Source organism: Podarcis gaigeae (assembly GCF_964106915.1).
Source record: "Podarcis gaigeae genome assembly, chromosome: 1".
Classification (NCBI taxonomy): domain Eukaryota; kingdom Metazoa; phylum Chordata; class Lepidosauria; order Squamata; family Lacertidae; genus Podarcis; species Podarcis gaigeae.
Genome location: NC_139678.1, coordinates 48,529,116 through 48,548,548, shown reverse-complemented (window position 1 = coordinate 48,548,548; position 19,433 = coordinate 48,529,116). Strand labels below are relative to the sequence as shown.

The window sequence follows — 19,433 nt, the reverse complement described above, 5'->3', positions numbered from 1 at the left end:
ACTGGAGATTAGAACTCTTCTTTATGACATGTTGATGTGACATGGCACTGGAGATGCTTTTTATCTCTAATTTCAAGTAGCTGGAATAGAGAGATTACAGTGGTAAATTTCTAGCTCAGACTGGTCAGTCACCTACAAAACAGAACACAGCAGCTGCTAATCAACAACTGCAAACTCATTTACACATAATTTCATATTGGAGTAACTGGGCAACATTTTTCAGAACTTGAATAGCTGGGTTTTAGTTGCAGCAAAGGGTATAGCACAAGAGTGTCAGTTCAGCAAAACAGATGGCCTGGAGCGAAGGTAATATTTCATTTAAACAGCCAAATACTTTTCTAAGAGTCCATTACTTGGAGTGCAGGCTCCCATGGAAGTCTCTACCCAAATCCTACTGAAACAACTTGACTGAAGGAACTGAGGGGGTGCTTATCAAATGTGCAGATGATGCCAAACTGGGAGGGGTACCTAATGCAGCAGAAGCCAGAATCGGGATTCAAGATAACCTTAACAGATTGGAGAACTGAGCCCAACCTAACAAAATGCATTTCAATAAGGGCAAATACATGGTTCTGCACTTAGGCGGGGAGAACCAGCTGCACTAATATAAGATGGGGAAAACCTGGATTGCCAGAAGTATATGTGAAAATGATCTATGGATCTTTGTAGACGACAAGCTTAATGTGAGTCAACAGTGTGATACAGCAACAAAAAAGGCTAATGCTATTCTAGGCTGCATCAACAGAAATCAAGGGAAGTAATAAAACCTCTCTATTCTGCCTTAATCAGATCACACCCGGAGTCTAGTTCTAGGCACTACAATTTAAGGACACAGGCAACCTGGAACTTGTGCAGAGGAGGGCAACCAAGATGATCAAGGGTCTGGAAACCAAGCCTTATGAAGAACAGCTGAGGGAGTTGGCTATGTTTAGGCCTGGTAAAGAGGAGACTGAGAGGCAATATGATAGTCATCTTCAAATATCTCAAGGAATGTCACAGGGAAGATGGAGCAAGCTTGTTTTCTCCTGCTCTGGAGGGCAGGACTTGAACCAATGGCATCCAGTTACAAGAAACTAAATATCTGGGAGAACTTTCTGATCGTAAGAGCTTATTTTGACAGTAGAATGGCCTCCCTTGGAAGGTGGTAAGCTCTCCATTGTGGGTTTTAAAGCAGGGGTTGGATGGCCATCTGTCATGGATGCTTTAGCTGAGATTCCTGCATTGCAGGGGGTTGGACTAGATGACCCCTGAGAACCCTTCCAACCCTACAATTCTATGAGTTTATGAAATGATTGGAAGCTACACAAGAGCACATCTCCCCTTTGCTTGTGTCTCCCAGCTTTGCTGAGAGTGTGCTAAAAATATATTATGTCACATAGGAGCAAACAGTAGAATATTGAGTCCAAGTGAGTTTCTGTGGCCTTTATGAAGAGCTATAGATATAGCACTCAATTGCAGCACAGACATAACAGACCAGAGATCTTATCCTGGTTCCTGACAGTATTTCATAAGAAGAGCCCTACTGGACCAGGTCAGTGGCCTATCTAACTCAGCATCCTGTTTTCAGAGGGGCCAGCCCAGATACCCAAGGGAAACCCGCACGCAGGACCTGAGCGCAACAGCACTCTCCCTACCTGCGACCTCCAGCAACCGGTATTCAGAGCCATGCTGCCTCTGACAGCGGAGGCAGAACATAGCCATTGTGGCCAGCAGCCAGCATTGGATTTCAGGCAGTGTGGGCAGTTCCCCCCTGCACAGGGTGCCGAAAAGAAGGGGGCAAAACTGAGAAGAGCCATAACTGAGAAGATCCATTTTGGGCTCGCTCAGGGCACGTATTACCAAAGATGACCAAAGCCCATGGGCGTAGCCAAGGGAGGGGGCGGAGGGGGCAGCTGCCCCCCATAATCAATAAAAATCTAAAATCAATACAAATCTGAGTTTCTGTTCCCCCCTAACAAAAGCCTGCCCTCCCCCAACAAAAATCCTGGTTATGCCCATGCCAAATTCCAAACTAGCTAGTAGCTATAGATAGCCTTATCCCCCAGGACTCCTAGCAGCAGGTGGGGAGATACCAGGTAATGCATGTATTTATCCCAGAGATCCCTGGTACACTATGAGAACAGGATAGATGGCAGGGAACTCCGGGGCATGTTGGCAAAGGGGGGATTCGTCTCTCTTCCCACATCGTCTCCAGTCACCACGCCGGATCTGGTGCACCGCAAGCCTTGGCATGGTTGACTCCTAAGCGGGTCACTTCCAGGCCCATCCTCTGGCCTCGGGACTCCCGGGGATTCTGGGCCTCTTGCCGGTTGCCGGACGGAAGGAAGGAACGCGCCGCCTGCAAATCTGCCGGGTAAATTATTCAAAGCAAGCGGATGTAGTGAACAAAGGACCCGAAGGAGAAGAAGTAACCCTTCGCGGGCTGCGCCTCGCCAAGCCAATCCGGGCAGCGGCGGCGAACGAGTGGGCCGGAGCGGCGGGGGCGCTTTGGGGCGGCGGAAGAGAGCCGCGCCCCGCCCCGCCCCGCCCGCGAAGCAGTCCCGGCGGCGGAGGCGACCGCCCGCCTTCTCTCCCCCTTCGCCGCGCTCCCCCTTCTTGCGGGCGCGGCAGCGGAAGGGTTAAGCGAGGGGGCGGGGGCAGGAGAGGGAGCATGAGCAGTCGGGCCCCGCAGCCGCGCTATGGGTCCCTCTTCGCTGGCACACTGGGTCTGCAGCTGCCGCGGCGGCGGCGGCACAAGCAGCAGCAGCCGGCGCAGCCGGAGGAAGAGGAGGAAGAGCAGCCGGCGCCGCGACGCTTCCATGGAGGCGAGCGCGGAGAGGCGGAGCTGAGCCCAGCCCAGCCGCGTCCCGGATCGCCGCCAAGCACCTGCGCCGGGGCCTCCTCGCCCACCTCCCTCCCCGCCGCCCGGGTAGGTGCACCCGCAGAGGCCTCTTCCTCCTCTTCCCGCGACAGGGGCGCGCCGAGGTGGCGGGGCGGCCGAGGGAGGAGATCCCACCGCCCGCCCTCCCGCATGCCCGCCTGGGGGTTTCCGAGGGAACTCCGTCTCCGGGGAGTCCCTTGCGGATGGAGGCAGCGCAGACGGGCGGGAGGAGCTGCTGGGCGGGCGCTGCTTGGTGCCGCAAGAGCCGCATCCTGGCGGGCTTCTCTCACTGCCGGAGCGCTCGCCGGCCTCGGACACCTTCCTGCCTCGGCCGGGGATGCTGCCCGCCCGGGGAAGGATGCGCAGCAGCCCGAAAGCGGGGTGGCCTGGGGGGCTAGTCGGGATTGGCTCCGGGGCTGCGCTGGGCGCGCTTTCGGCTCGCAGGGGATCCCGAGTCCCGAGCGCGTCTTCCGCAGTCCAGGAAGGGACGGGGTGGGGGAAGGGAGGTGTCTCCCTGCTTAGAGCTCTTCTCCAGCCCGGGGCGCTTCCCTACCTTGGCGTTGCATTTCTTGCTCTCCTCCTCTTCGCTCTCCGTCCTCACCCAGCAGTCCGGTCCCCCTTGGTCGTGAGCGGCACTTGAGCACAGTGCTCCAGTTCTTGTTCATTACTCGGGCTCCCCCACCCCCAATCGCGATTCTCCAGCGAACGACCGGGCTATATATTTTCTTCCCGACAGCTGTCCAGCTGTCAATATGTGATCTTTTCTGTAGTTGTCTTCTTGCCGTCTAACTACTATTCTTTATCGGTTTTCATTTGCAAAACGCTGAAAGCCTTTCCTTATGCTCACCATCCCGACTCTTCATAAAGTGAGCTGCTGTACCATTAGCCTCATTTTACAGATATGAAAACTGAGGCTGAAAGAGGAAATGGAGCCCTTGCCAAGGCCAACCAGTGAGAGACAGCGGTGGGTTTGGGACCAAATGATCTCCCAGATCCAAGCCTCACCTGGCTCTCAGTGAGAATTAATCCCTGCTAGCCTCACTATACAGTATTCCTACCATCTCCTCAGCCTGCTTTTTGCTTCTGATAATTAGGCTGGCTTGGTTACCTTTGGAAACCTTCGCCACAATCCACTTGTTGGCCTCTGAAGTGCCATACCAAGTCACATGTTTGTTTTCCCCAGCTACAGACTGAATGTAGTGATTTCTCTGGAGTTTGTCATAGTTCTTTACTTTCTGGCTGTAGTTAAGGGCATCTACTGTATCCGTGGTAGACCTGTCTTCTCGGTGCCACTACCAGGGTATTTAGCTAACACACCTCTCTAGGTAGTAGAGTCCTTCCTACTCAGCCAGAGACTGACTGCATAGGGCTGGAGAACAGGAATTAAATACCGTCGGTGTGTGATATCTGAAACATTAGGTCTTGCTCATAAAACACATCTACATCACTTGATTTCTTTGCACTGGATTACTGTACAGCTGATGACTTGGACTATACCTCATGAAAGGTGGTAACCTCATACATTTGTTAAGATGCCACAAGGCTCACTGAGGGTTTTGATGCAACAGACTAAGGGCACAATCCTAAAATGAGATCTGGGATCTAGTTGAGCTGAGCTAGGATCTCAGCTGGGAACTAGGTGGCTGAGCTAAACTGGGTGGATCTTTAAGATGCCATTATCCCTTAAAAAGGGACATTCCTAGGCAGAGCTGCGGGGGGAGGGGGGGACAGAACCTAGGCTGGATCCTAAGTTTATCCAGCTCAGTCATATTACTTGATGTGTATTAAGCCAACAATAATGGTGCTGGAACTCAAACTCTATTTCAAAGGGCTTGTTTCCCCTTCTTCCAGGCTTAGGCTGGCTCAGTCATCAACATCCCAGCTGCTGAATGGAGTTTGGATCTGGGATATTTTACGACAGCTTAATTTAAATTGGCATAATTTATGCTGATTTCCCATATTTAGGACTGCTCCCTTACACACTTACTCTAGTGGAAATTGTATTTTGAGATAATAAAAAGGGATAGAAACCTGCCTGTGGTGATTTCTATATTTGTGATGAAACACAGTGGAAGTCATCAAAGGGGTGAGCATGTTTGTATTAAGCCCAGCTACTTGAAATAGCAATATCGCATACATTGTTCTCCCATCCCACCCAAATTTAGGGTGCTTTTCCGCATGAAACTGGTTCAGTTGATTTGACTAATTTAAATCAATTCAGGATAAACCAAAGGATGTACAGTATTCAGAAGTTGAATAGGATAGATGGAGGAAAGGTACATGGTTTGCTTGTTCCTCAATTAATTATCTCTAAAGAGGAAAAAGTACATCATCTCTCTTGTATCCATAGCTAAATATGTACTAGTTGTCAACAAATGGGTATACCATTCTGTGCTGCTCTGAAACCAACTATATTGTGTTGCCAGAAATAGCCAGTGCTTTAAAAATAGTACCTATAATCTCTAGCATTCTGAGGACAAAAAGAGAACCTTGGGAAAACTCATGTATGGCTGACTGCTGGACTGTCATTTGAATAGAGGTGAATTTGCTAACATCAACAGCCGTTGGTGTTATTGAATTCTTGTGAACAATCAGCTTGACAAATGTCAGATAGCAGTAGATTTTCTCAGTACAGAAAAAATATAGTTAGATGGATGTGTACTCAATAAGTTAGATCTGTCCTACATAAATATAATCAACAATGCAAATAAACTGTGTGAGTATATGTGTGTATATGTGAGGTGTATATATCACACACATGCGCGCGCGCGCGCACACACACTGCATAATTTATTCTGCTTCTATTAGTCGTGAAAAGTTGTAGGAACTATGCAAGGCACTTAAGCAGAAACCTCCTGACCTCAGGAAATTCATTTTAGACCTCCATTGCATCTGAGATTTTTATTAGGCATTCCCCACACATCTTTAAGCCTATTTTTTATCCCCATAAGGTCTAGAAACTTGCTTTTAGAAAAGATGACTCATGTGTGCAAACATAATGTCACTGGGGGAAAAAATAGGATTGGCCATGAACTGAGATATGATCCATGCATAGCACTTCTGGGCATTTCTGACAATTAGGAAGACTTAATCTCATTAATCTGTTTATTAGAAGCTAGTCTGACCATCTCCAAGGATTTGGAAAAATATGAAATCTCTATATATTTTTCAATGGTACAGAGAACGTGGAGGTCAGGTTTCACGGGCAAACATAAGCAGCAATTTCATGTACTGTATGGTGTGACAAAGAAGGATCACTTTATTGAACACTGGCTCCCATTCATATCACATGCTAACAGGAATCCAGCTGGGCAGCTTTGCGATGAGTCTTCTACCATATTGTGCAAGGATCTGCTTTCTCCATAATGCCCAAGTTTTTCAACTAATGACTAAACTTTTATGTATGACTCTACATCCTTTTTAGAGGGGGGAAGTGTACTGTTTTGGTATGGTGGTGGTTTGGTCTGTTTGAACATCAACAGTTTTTTCTTGGAATTTGTAGCTCTTAAAATATTGATGCATTATATGGATGGATGGATGGATGGATGGATAGATAGATAGATAGATAGATAGATAGCAAAGCTGATGGGGGTGTGCTAAATTTTGTGCCCATTACCAAATTGTATGATTCTGCCCACCCATGTTTATCTTTTCTGTTATTTTGAATAAAACCTGGAGAGGGTTAGGGAAGCAGCTTGTTGGGGTTTCCCATACCTCCTTGCTGGCAGGAAAAGAAGCTTGTGGGGAAACAGAGGTCCCTCAGGCCTCTGCTCCTCCCTTTCCTTCTCCAGCAAGCCAGTCCTTCTCCAACCTTTTCCTGTGCTGTAGACTGTTTAAGCTCAAGAGCTCCAAGGGCCCTTTATTACGTCTTGGTGGTAGCAGTGCTCACCCATTTCTGAGCTGAGCTGTCTGAGTGGCAGCAGCCCTGGTGCATATGGGGGAAGGTTGAGGCATTTTCTTAGAAGCCAGTCTGCCCAAAGTGATCCCTTGCAGATCTTCACACATACAGTACTATAATAAACAATTTGTTTCTAGACGAAAGGTTCTGCAAATTTTGCTGGAGAACCTACTGTGTGTTGGTTAGATCTTGAGAAGTTTCACTTCCTTCTCACTCTCCATCTAAAAAGAGGAACCCCTTTTGAAGTGATAAAGCTTCTGTATTTTATCCCATATTGGGACCCTAATGTCAATGGGTTTTTATGGACCGCAGGAGTAGCTAACATTGATGGTGTTGCTGTTTATGGTCACAGTGCTTCCATAATACAAGCATTATTCTGAACATATTCCTTGTGGGAATAAAGTTGAGAAACACAGGAAAAAATGGTAAAATTGACAAGCCATACATAGATCTGAGTCTACAAGTGTATAGTGCCAAGCTGGGGCATGATCCAGCCAAAGCTAAGCATTCTTCTCATTGATTTCAGTGCCTGTTCTTAGCTTAATTTCAACTACAGCACGCTTTAAACCAGCTTCTATGACCAGGTTTAAAATGTTGGATTATATCTCGGTGGATGCATTCTGGGGTAGGGGTTGAAGCCTGAGCATAAGCCTTTTTTTTTTTTTTTTTTTTTTACTCAGAAGAAACTTGGTTTCATTGCAACTTCCTTTCCTAGTAAGCATGCATAGGATTAGCTCTTCAGGTGTAAGAAGTTTTCCAGGTTCCAGCTTTCAGAACTTGAGATTCATTTCTGGACATGGCTGGTGTTGGTTATTTTGAATGGGATGTCAAGAGATTTTTTTTTTTTTTTGGTAGATTGACAAAAAATGGCAGCAAAGAGCTGCAAAGCCAGTAGCAAAAACCAAGCTATCCTGAAAACTGTATTAAATGGCAGTATGTAAATACTCATAACCAGTCAATCATTGGTTATATAAATAGAATGCAAAGATTCAAGGAGCAAAGATCTGTGTTCTCCCCTGATGCCAGCTACTTGGGGGGTGGGGCATCAGGAGTGAGCAGCTTTTGTTCCTGTTTATTATGATGGGGGGGTCACCCTTCCTTCTGAAACATAAGCAAAAATCTCCACTTAGTGAAAGGAAACAGTTTTCAGGAATGCAGTATTTATGTGATAATCCGCCACTGAACTGGTAACCTGCAAAAGCAAAGGGAACCATTTTTATTAACAGGCATTTCTATGGTACTCAGCATTGGTAGTGTGTGTGTGTGTGTTTAGGTTATTAACTTGCAATTTTTCATTTCACAGTTGCTATACAAAAGCGTCTAATTTCCATCTTCATACCAACTTTCCCATTATTAACCGTTCCTAAGTGCTGCTCGTAGAAATGAATAAAAAGCATAGAAGATAAGTTAAAATACTGTGTAAAGGTAAAGGGGCCCCTGACCATTAGGTCCAGTCGTGTCCGATTCTGGGGTTGCGGCGCTCATCTCGCTTTATTGGCCGAAGGAGCCGGCGTACAACTTCCGGGTCATGTGGCCAGCATGACTAAGCCGCTTCTGGCGAACCAGAGCAGTGCACGGAAACACCGTTTACCTTCCCGCCGGAGCGGTACCTATTTATCTACTTGCACTTTGACGTGCTTTCGAACTGCTAGGTTGGCAGGAGCAGGGACCGAGCAACGGGAGCCACCCCGTTGCGGGGATTCGAACCGCCGACCTTCTGATCTGCAAGTCCTAGGCTCTGTGATTTAACCCACAGCACCTACTGTGTAGGTGAGAGTAAATTCTTACACCACTGCCAGGGACCTCAGGTTAAGAAATTAATTCGTTCTGGAGGTCCGTTCTTAACCTGAAACTGTTCTTAACCTGAGATACCACTTTAGCTAATGCGGCCTCCCACTGTTGCTGCGCCACCACCGCACGATTTCTGCTCCTATCCTGAAGCAAAGTTCTTAATTCGAGGTATTATTTCTGGGTTAGCGGAGTCTGTAACCTGAAGTGTATGTAACCCAAGGTACCACTGTATACTACAAGACTGTGCTGTAGTTTCTGAAAATTCATTTCAAGCGTACTGTTGTGACATCTCACTGAGTCACTGTAGATGTACCAGCCATGATATCTTTGCCTTCTGTCCTCTCCTCCACCTTCCATCTTCTGCTGGTCTTAATCACAATTAAATATGACATCATCAATGACATTAACCACGGTTGAGACTAACTAACCAGGTTCCCTTTTAACCAGTGATTTGAATAGTGACTAGTTGATGATCATCCAGTGAACTACATAGTTAAGCACAGATTGGAACCTTGATCTCCCTGACCCACTGCATTGCACCACAACCTGCTCATCACTTCTGTATACTATTGCCATACTCCTCTGTTTTTGATCCAGCAAAGGTTTTGAACCGATAAACTGGCAGTCTGCTAAATATCCCTTCCCTCAAAATGACATCAATTAGGGCAGATTAATTATAATACTAAGATTCTAGGCTAAATCTCAGAATAAAACTTTGACCTATTTTATTAACAAATAACAATAGTCACATCAGCTGTGTTTAGCAGCGGAGCATGGAAAGCAAATTTCCTATATCTCATCTAAAGAAGTATTTGTGGGGAAAGTACATTGTTTCCCAGAGATTTTGAATAGCCTCTGGCTAGCTCTTTCCAACAGCAGATGGAGTCATAAACTTGTGTCCAGAAAGTACTGCTTCAGATTGCAGGTGACACACAAACATATGATGCAATACACTCTGCCTATTCATTCATTCATTCATTCACCCATTCATTTTTTATAAATTGCATATCACACCCTATTTGAAATCAGTACAACAAAACAGAAAACTAATGAAACCTTAACTACAGAAGAATTTATTTATTCATACATACATAGGAGAAAATTAATTAATTAATTGTCCTCCTCTTTCCGTTAAAGCGGTATGCATGGTTTTCTTCCTCCATATTTCCCCGCTCACAACAACCCTGTGCGGTAAGCTAAGCTGAGAGACTGTGACTGGCTCAAGGTTACCCAGTGAGCTTCATTGCTGAACAAGGATTTGAACTCTGGCCTCCCAGGTCATAGTCCAACACTCTAACCTCTGCACCACACTGGGTCTCACGGTGGCCACCTGTTTGGACACTCCTTAAGAGCGGAAGAGGGAGATGCTTGTGCCTTGTCCCCAGGTGTCACAGAGACACAGCCGTGCACCTTCACCCGCACATAAGCGCCTGCTGCCCTTGGAGGTCATGAGTGGGGTGGCGCATTTGCACACAACGTTTTAAATCATCATCCTATAAAGATGCAGAGAAGTAGGAAACATAACACAACCGTCACAAAATAGAATGAGGCTCAGGTTAAATGTTCAAAAGTCTAACCTGGGAAAGTAAAGTAACTCTTCACCTAGCATCTTAACTACAGTACAAGAGGAGGTGCAAGTGAATTTCCCAGAGGTGAGCATTTGATATAATCAAGAGGGCCCTGTCTTTGGTGATCACGTGCCTAAGCCCAGAAGGGAGCAGACATTCAGAGAAAGGGCTCTTAATGCACAAGCAGAAACTTGTGGGGAAGGAGGATCCTTTAGGTACCCAGAAAGCAAGCTATACCGTGGTACCACAGGTTAAGAACCTAATTCGTTCCGGAGGTCCATTCTTAACCTGAAACTGTTCTTAACCTGAAACACCACTTTAGCTAATGGGGCCTCCTACTGCCGCCGTGTGATTTCTGTTCTTATCCTGAAGCAAAGTTCTTAACCCGAGGTACTATTTCTGGGTTAGCAGAGTCTGTAACCTGAAGCTTCTGTAACCTGAAGTGTATGTAACCTGAGGTACCACTGTATAGGGCTTTAAATATAACACCAGCATTTCAAATTTTATTGGGAATAGATTGACCACCAGCAGGGTGAGGCAGCCACCTCAGGCACTTGATTGTGGAATTCATGAAACGGCAAGTTTTTAGTTATTTGATCTTTCTTTCTTTCTTTCTTTCTTTCTTTCTTTCTTCTGCCAGGGAGGAGGAGAATTGTTGGTGAGGTCTTCTTACTCATGTATCAATAACATGGTTGGCCTGAGGCACTGTATGGTGGGTTGGGGGAACCATTTACTGTTTCACATCATACAGCAAAATGCCCTGGGCTGGCACTTGCTAGCAGTGAAATTGTTTCGGAGCTGGGCAGATATGTTCTAGGAGTGCTCCCAGTAGCAATCTTGCACCTGTGTTCTGGAATAATAGAAGCTTCTGGGAAGTCTCCAGAGTCAGACCATGTAATGCATTGCAGTAATCTAACCCAAAGATTGCACCATCTTTCACATATAGAAGTACTTGATATGATGACTTCACATTGAAGCAGCATTGAATTTTGTATTTTGGTTCATAAAGCAGGGATGACCTTGCCTTGCCTTGCTGCAAAGTGCCATCAAGAAACACTATATACCCATTAATGGTAAAATGTGTTTTTTGGGTTTTTTAAAAATAGCCTTGGTGGCAAGTGCTCCACACTGAGAGATGTATTTCTCTTAGTGTTGTATAATATGGCCTTACCTTTTCAATTCAGCTTCTCATGCAAAATTCAGGCATCTGTTGCTCTTCCTGCCACTAGCAGTTTCCTTTCTGAGAGTACTGCAGCCAAAACATGCCACTGAGCACCTGAGTTTCCAGAAGACATTAAGATACAGGATCCCAGAAGGTTCTTGGGTCCTTGTAGAAGGCTGCAGTAGTCATTGTTCAAAAGTTTTTGTTTCAAACCTAACAACTTGGGAGGGCATCATAATGAGGAAAGAATAAACCCAAAACATTACAATTCTTACCCATTCTAGTATAATTCCCTGCTCTCTTCTTTAAAAGAGCACTTATTTCCCTTTGTTGGAAGGGAAATATTTGGAAATTAAATAGCTATGTGTTAACTCTGGCAGCAGCTGGGAAAGAAAGCCGAGATCTAGTGATATTCTGGCTCATTAGTAAAAGTTACTGTTGTATGTGTTAATTAAGGATAATGATGCCACACTGAGCTTTGTTCAGAGTGCTTACTCCTTTGCCAATGACAAGAGTACCAATCTGTGTCAAAAAGCAGAGACCAGCCTCAAGGGCATCGGAAGTGGACGATGCATAATATTTTTCACATTGAGTACTCACTTGTAACAGTTTTAGAATAAAGTTGCTTGTGCAAGAACTCAAATAGATTTATGTTAGTAGGGAAGCAAGAAAGGAACTATGTCATCCTGTGTTCTGACCCCTGCCATTGAATTAATTAATCTAGAGCAGTAGTTTGGGCAACCACTCCTAATAAATCCTCTCCCTACGCAGTCTTGTCTTCAAGCTCTATATAAAAGATGGATTAGTGCATAAAGAGGATCTCATCTGCTAAGCGCATTCGCTATCATGTGCTGTCTTCCCTGTGTCGCGTAAGGTTGAGAACTGATGCTCATTAGTTTAGACTTAAGCGATGGGTCTTGAACTAGAATTCAACTCTGATTGCGGTTTGTCCTGTTTCAGGCCAGCACCTTTGACAGGAACCGCATGTCTTCTGTAAATTCCTCCAGCACAGGCATCCCCAAACTCGGCCCTCCAGATGTTTTGGGACTACAGTTCCCATCATCCCTGACTACTGGTCCTGTTAGCTAGGGATGATTGCCCATTAGCAATCATCGCAGTGCAGTCTAGCTTGGCTGCTGTTTGTGATGGATTGACCTCTTTTTAACAATGAAGATCTTCAGAGCTGATGGTACCAAGAACATCTGTATGGTGCCTGGGCAGGAAGCTCTTCAAGGCCTTTCACTGCTACTGAACCAAATGGAAGATGGGATTGCTAATTTGCTATTTGAGCAACCAAGGAAATGAAGTGTATACATGTCTGGGGTGGGGATAAGTAATGAATTAAGTGAGCGAATAGAAATGCTGACCATATTTTTGAAAAAGCCTGCTGCACATGAACTTACTGATGCATAATTTAAAGTGCTTTTCATCTAGATGTCATACCCTTGTTGGTCCAACATCCTTGCATCTCTTTTTACATACTTTATATTTATATGTAAACAGTTTTGTGAGGCCCGTCTGAAAAGTGATGAATAGAACTACTTCACATAATAAACACATGACCACAACTGAGCAGTAATTGTTTTTCTAAATATATAATTAAAACTTTATGCCAATTTTTCAAGTCACTTTGCTGGTAAAATAAAAGTAACCAAGGCTGAAATATTATACATTTACCTAGGAGTAGGCCCCATTCAACTCAGTAGGACTAATTTTTTTTATCAGACATGTATAAGATTGTGCTGTAAGGCTACAATTACATACCTGGGAGAAAACATTATTGAACACAGAGGGACCTCCCTCTGAGTAAACATTCCTAATAGGATAGCACCGTAAGTTACTCATTCCTGAAAAAAATAGTAGAAGAGTAAAAAAACTAGGAGTATTGCTGAAGCGTTTAATAACCCACTGTCCTCCACAGAGTATGTAACAGTTGGGAAATGTTAATCTGCTAGGTTGCTAAGCAACTGTGTCCTGACCTCAATCCCTATTGGATCAAGGGGAGTTTACTGATGAATTATATTTTTACTCTAATTTAAACCTTGATAGAGCTGATGTAGGTGGGGTTTTAACAAAATGGTCCTTTTCCTGGTTCATTGGAGTCTTAAGGTGTACCATTTATCATTTGGTGTGCTTGCAAAAGCATGCTAATAATAAATTTCAATAATGAGAATTAAAGCTTTAACGGAATATCGTGTTGCACAAATTCAGTTTTTATAGGATCTTGTGTCAGTGTTAGTAACCCAAAATTAACCTCAGATGTATTACTGCTAGGCTAAAGGTCAAACGGATAAAGAGCCAAAATGTAAAATGATGTCACAGGAATGAGAGCTGTCAGAATCTCTCAAGTATCACTTTTAAGATATATCCCACATTGCAGGTTTTTAAAAAATCAAGTAATAAAACATACCCATACAAGGAATACAGAATTTAGCAGTGGTACAGAAAAAAAAAATGATTGTAGTATTAGACGTTCCAAGCAAGGCAGTCAAATGAAAGTGTATCTCCATTCAGTTCCACAAATTGATGGAAGGTGAAAACCATGTTCAATTGTCTTAACAAAGTCCCTAGAAGGATACCATGTCATATACCGTATTTTTCGCCCTATAGGACACACTTTTCCCCCTCCAAAAATGAAGGGGAAATGTGTGTGCGTCCTATGGGACGAATGCAGGCTTTCGCTGAAGCCTGGAGAGCCCCACCGCCAGTCCCACAAGCTCAGGGGACAGCGGGGAGGCGCAGCGCGCCTTTCCCGCTGTCCCCCGACTTGGTTAGAAGGCTGGCGGAGGGCTTCCCCCTCCTCCAGCCCCGCAAGCTCCCAGAGCGATGCCAAAGCTGCACGCAGCTTCGGCATCGCTCTGGGTCCCGTTCTGGGGGCTGGTGTCGAGGGAAGCTCGGGTTCCCCTGCGCCTGGGAGGGGGGAAAATAATTTTTTTCTCCTTTATTCCCCCCCCCCCAATCTAGGTGCGTCCTATAGGGCGAAAAATACGGTAGATGGTTTGAGTCTTATTCACCCCATATCAATATTCTTTTTGTGAAATGGTTAATTTGTCCTTAAGCACAGTGTCCCATACTTGCAAAATTCATGCTTCAAAAAGATTTTCATTTAAACGTTTCCCCATTTTTAGCAATCACTAATCTAGGTGCAGTTAATACTGTACTGTAAATGGAAGATGATGTCTTTATTGGTTATGTTCTTAATATGAGGAGTAAAACAAAATAGTAGGGCTAATTTTGCATCTGTCCACACTTTTCAGTTTTAGCTATATAAAAGTGCTATAAAAAGGTAAAGGTACCCCTGCCCGTACGGGCCAGTCTTGACAGACTCTGGGGTTGTGCGCCCATCTCACTCAAGAGGCCAGGGGCCAGCGCTGTCCGGAGACACTTCCGGGTCACGTGGCCAGCGTGACATCGCTGCTCTGGCGAGCCAGAGCCGCACACGGAAACGCCGTTTACCTTCCCGCTGGTAAGCGGTCCCTATTTATCTACTTGCACCCGGAGGTGCTTTCGAACTGCTAGGTTGGCAGGCACTGGGACCGAGCAGTGGGAGCGCACCCCACCGCAGGGATTCGAACTGCCGACCTTTCGATCGGCAAGTCCTAGGCGCTGAGGCTTTAACCCACAGCGCCACCTGCGTCCCCAAAAGTGCTATACCTTCCATCATTTGTTTTGCTAAAGTCCTTCAGTTTTTCAACAGTTTGTTCTTACGGCATTTTTCTTTAGAGACCCCGTGATTGTGCAATCAAACGTTCTGGTTCTTTTCCAGACAGGCACATGCTTTCATTAGTCAATGTGGCTGCCTGCCTACACTTTTCTTAGAGCTATATGAATGCAGTCAACAGCTCCATGCTTTGTTTTTATACACAGGAATGACTTCAAAAAGCCTGCAGTTTTGCTAATTTACATTGTAATAGGCAGCAAACTTGAAACTGTAAGCGAAGAGTCTGCAAAATAGAGGCATTCAGATTTGCTACAAAGCTGATTATTTCTACCATTTACCCTCTTGTTTCTCAGAAATCAAATTGGAGGCAAGGAGCAAAACGTTTTGGGTGCTGTGTTCTCACAGGGTTGTTGCAGCTTTCTACCTGGTAGGTTGGATTGTTTTAATACTCTTAATACAGTAGTGTAGTGGGGAGGGGCACAAGCATGATTGTCCTAGCACAAAATTGTTAGGAGCGCAAAATTTCAACACCCAGTATTGCCTCAATACAGCTGCACGCTTCCTTTGCTGGGCTCTGTTGAAAACAGCTTCTCCAGACAACGGAACAAGTTTTCTTTTCTTTTCTTGGTGGTTACAATCTCCATCATTAGGCAGTTGAATGCTGATGTGTACTCCATCCAGTGAATATAAAGCTTGCATCAATTCAGAATCTCTTCCCCTGCGATGTCTCATTTCCCAGAAGAGCTTATTTTTAATAGTTGCTTCCCAGAGGATTCTGACTGTGGTTCTGGAGTTATGCTTTAATACAGTTCTCCAAAGCACTAAGACACACCTTTTGTCCAATTAGCATCTCCCTTTAGGTAACTAATGCTTAAGGTACCTTCATACACCACAAAATTGGCCTATCTTAGCTACTGTCTCATTAAAAGCAGAGTGGCATTGGGCTGCATTGTTGTCTGAATACCCTTGGGCCTTGCAGACTGCCTGAGCAATGCAGTGTCTCTTAAGTAAGCAATCATCCATTTGCCTACTCTCTGTGTTGTAGCTGAGAATTAGCTCCTCTCCCTGATAGGCGCCAACTCTCCTCAACTCTAAAGTCAGGATTTTGCAAGTAAGGGGGAATAAGTTTCTCCCAAGGCAGTGGTGAATAGCTTTTGGTGCACCTGTACCACAGCCAAGACCCAAGTAGAAGGCTGTGTACACATTACCATAGACTCTGGTTCCAGAGTCCACTGCTGGTGTTTGAAAGTGCATTCACATGAGGTTAGCCGCAATCCTTATGTATCCTTTAGTTTATCGAGAAATTATGCTGTTTGATGCCTTAAAACCAGCTTCCATCTGATTCGAAAATGTAGGCCAAAGTTAAGCTGAGGTGTGTACATTTGAGACAGTGTTGCACATGCACAGATGACAGTGCATGCACACATTACACTGAACAGGAGTTTGGCACAGCTAATGTACATCAGGTGAAAACATCACCAACCCCTCTCTGGTGTGTACAACAACATAAGAAAGTGACTTGAAATGGAGCACGGGGATATAGGGTTGATGCATTTTAAGCTGCTAATATGTACAGTTAAGTCACATCTTGCGTGCATTTAACATACATTATGTGCTTGGCTTTAGACCCTTTCCAGATTCCATTCCAGCCTTTTTCTTCTGCCTGCATCTCTTTCTCTTTCTGCCGCTGCTGTGTTCCCCCTTTAGTTCTCTTTGGCTCCCTCCCTCTCGCCAGTTGCTCACATGAGGATGAGTGAGGAGAAGCAGTGGAGCTACATGGAAAGCCTCCCTGCAGGGCTCCCCCCCCCCCCATGCCAACCAAGGGAAATGAAATTTTGGCTATACACAATTTTCACATAGATGCACAACCATTGGCACCAAATATCTGTGCATGATACAATATGATTGTATGTAGACACTGACACACATCAGGTGACAAAGGCTGCTTTATAGCACTGCGTATGCCACTCTCATGCCTTGCTGTGGTTTTACCTCTATCCTGCTCAGCAACAGAGCAGGCAGCAGTCTAGACATGAGTGGATAGGCCCTTCCTCTCCAGGCAAGGGTTGCTTAGGTTGGCTATCCAAGTCCTGAGGGATGATCCATTGGGAAGGATCTGTTCTTCCTTCCTTTCCAGAACTGCTTGGCTAGGTAAGGGTGATAAACATTGTTCAGACCATTGTTCATGGTATCTGAAGAAGTGTGCATGCACACGAAAGCTCATACCAAGAACTAACTTAGTTGGTCTTTAAGGTGCTACTGGAAGGAATTTTTTTTTTGTTTTGACCATTGTTCAGACCATGAGCCGGGTTTCTTCCAGAGAAACAACCCAATAAATGGATCCTTGGATTCTCAAGGGCCTTAGGTTTCCTGCATTTGGGGCAGGTTGTTCCACATTGTGATTTTGTGAAGTTATTCACCCATATTTTCAAGTCCACATTCGTTAAAAAAGCAAGGGAATAGCTAGTGTGACGTGAACTTGAGTGGTGTGAATGCAATGTTCTACCGAGGTCTCCCAAATGCTTTGCCTGCCCTTCGCAAAGGGGCTTGCATTGATCTCTCTGGGCAACTGAATGAGGTTTATTACAGACCAAATGGGGGCAGATGCTCCTAGGAATGCTGCTACCATTCTGAGATAACAAAATTTCGCCAGGTGTGCCGGGTGGCGCAGTGGTGATCACAGCTCAGAAAGGAACATTGGGCTGACTCCCAGATGCCTGATCCTGTTGCTTTGAGTACAGCAAGTGCCCCTTATCGTTTGTCCTCGAGGACTATCAAAGGAAACCTAGATGTCTTCCATTACTGTTGAAAACAAGAGTGGAGTCCCATGCCGGGCCTCGAAGAAGACTGTAGATCTATTGGCAGCAGATCTGAACAAGGGAATGAATAATTCATGCCCCCAAATGCCTCCTGTGCGTTCTCATCCATTTAGGCTGCTTGGGAGTTCTAGCTGCTGAGATGCAGACACAGATCGACTTCCAAAGGATAAAAACCCTTATAGATGCTGCTTGCTGTTGCTTCTGTCAGCCTCCAGTTCAAAGGATTGCAGCAGCTGCTGTGATGCTGGCTTAAGAGGGCGAAGGCTGGACCCCCAATTGCTGCCCCATCAAAACTGTGGTAGTCCAGGAAGTTCTGTAGCAAGGGCAGCCTGCTAGAATCCCTTCTCTAGGTAAGTAAGGCCAAAAAAGGTGGCTTGGCTAATTTTACCAAGAACCATGTGGTGGGCAGGGGAGGGCAGGGCTCAGCCCAGAGTTGGAAATGGCCTTGTTTACGTGCCAAGGGGCTTTTCTTAGGAGCGGGGGCGGGCGGGCACAGGAGAAAGCAAAGCAGGTTTGTCTCTGCCAAAAGCTTGCTAAAAACAGACAAGGCTTTGATTCGCTTTCAGCCACCATCTTAAGAAGTAAAGCTGATTTAATAGCTGTTCAGTGAAGTAAATTCATTGTGTGGAGTCACTTACTAGCTGGGCAGTTGTCCATATCGGAGTTGGCAGCTAAGGGCTTGGGAGGAGGAATTTCTCTCCCTGCCTCGGTCGAGGTCTCTTTAGGTCACGGCAGAGGTGCACTGGCAGGGCAGCAGCGGGGAGAGGGGTTAGTCCAGGTCGGCAGGAAACACAACTTCATTCTCCCAAGCTGTCTATCCAGCGCCCGTGAAACAGGGCTTGTGGGCTGCCAAACTTCCTCTTCTTTGTTTGCTCAAGTCCCTGCTGTTGATTTATGGTGCCACCTTTTACCTTCCCTGTTTTCACTGAGGCTAAGCTCTTTCCATTGGATTCAGTAACTTCTTTTACATTTTGCTGCTCGGGTTGCCATTGATCCAACAGGCTGTATATCCTGTGGAGGAGAGTGTATGACCTAGCTATTTAAAGCAGGTGTTTAAACCCCAGCGTGAGTCAGGTTTCTTAACAATGGGCTATTGCCACTCCATCTCAAGGTTGTTCCAGTCAGACTGTCTCCTCTCCAGATCCCAGTGATATCCAGCTAAGTCATACTCGGAATAGACACGTTAAAACCAATGTGCTTAAGTTACTTAAGTTCATTGATTTCAGTGGGTCTGCTCTGAGTATGACTGATGTTGGATGTCATCCAGGGCGCTCTCATGCTGTGTGTGTGTGTGTGTGTGTGTGTGTGTGTGTGTGTGAGAGAGAGAGAGAGAGAGAGAGAGAGAGAGAGAGGGGTTAGAAATATAAATGTGTCACAATTCAGTTGCAATGTGTGAAGTTAGGCACATGGATGTCGTCTGTTGCAAAAACTGCAAACTGTAGGTGATATTTATCTGGTCCTGACTATTATGTTACAACAGAAGCAGGGAGCATAGCACAACTTATTTATACAGATTTATCAAGACATTAGCCTCTTGGAACAGTATACAGCACAAAGGGATAAAATACAGTAAATGCAATAAAATAACACATTGCAGCAGCATTTGAAAGTCCAGCATTGCAGTAGTGAAGATTACCAGAGCATGGACTACTATGGCTGAGCCGTATCCATACC

The 19,433-nt window shown here is 45.4% G+C and overlaps 1 protein-coding gene across 5 annotated transcripts in view; it reads left to right on the top strand.

Annotated features, from left to right (window-relative positions):
• The first annotated feature begins 2,340 nt into the window (after positions 1-2,340).
• Positions 2,341-19,433, top strand: part of TMEM229B (transmembrane protein 229B) — a 37,687-nt gene continuing 20,594 nt past the window's right edge. Inside the window, exons 1-2 of one of the 5 annotated variants that reach the window (XR_014566504.1) lie at positions 2,846-2,908; positions 17,873-18,109. Coding sequence is in view for 1 of the 5 variants with exons in the window: in XM_083748115.1 (XP_083604241.1) it covers positions 2,651-2,908 (258 nt within the window). In the remaining 4 variants the exon portion in view is untranslated. Of the gene's footprint in view, positions 2,909-17,872; positions 18,110-19,433 lie in introns of those variants that run through there. The other 4 variants (XR_014566503.1, XM_083748115.1, XM_083748116.1 and 1 more) reach the window with 4 other exon arrangements.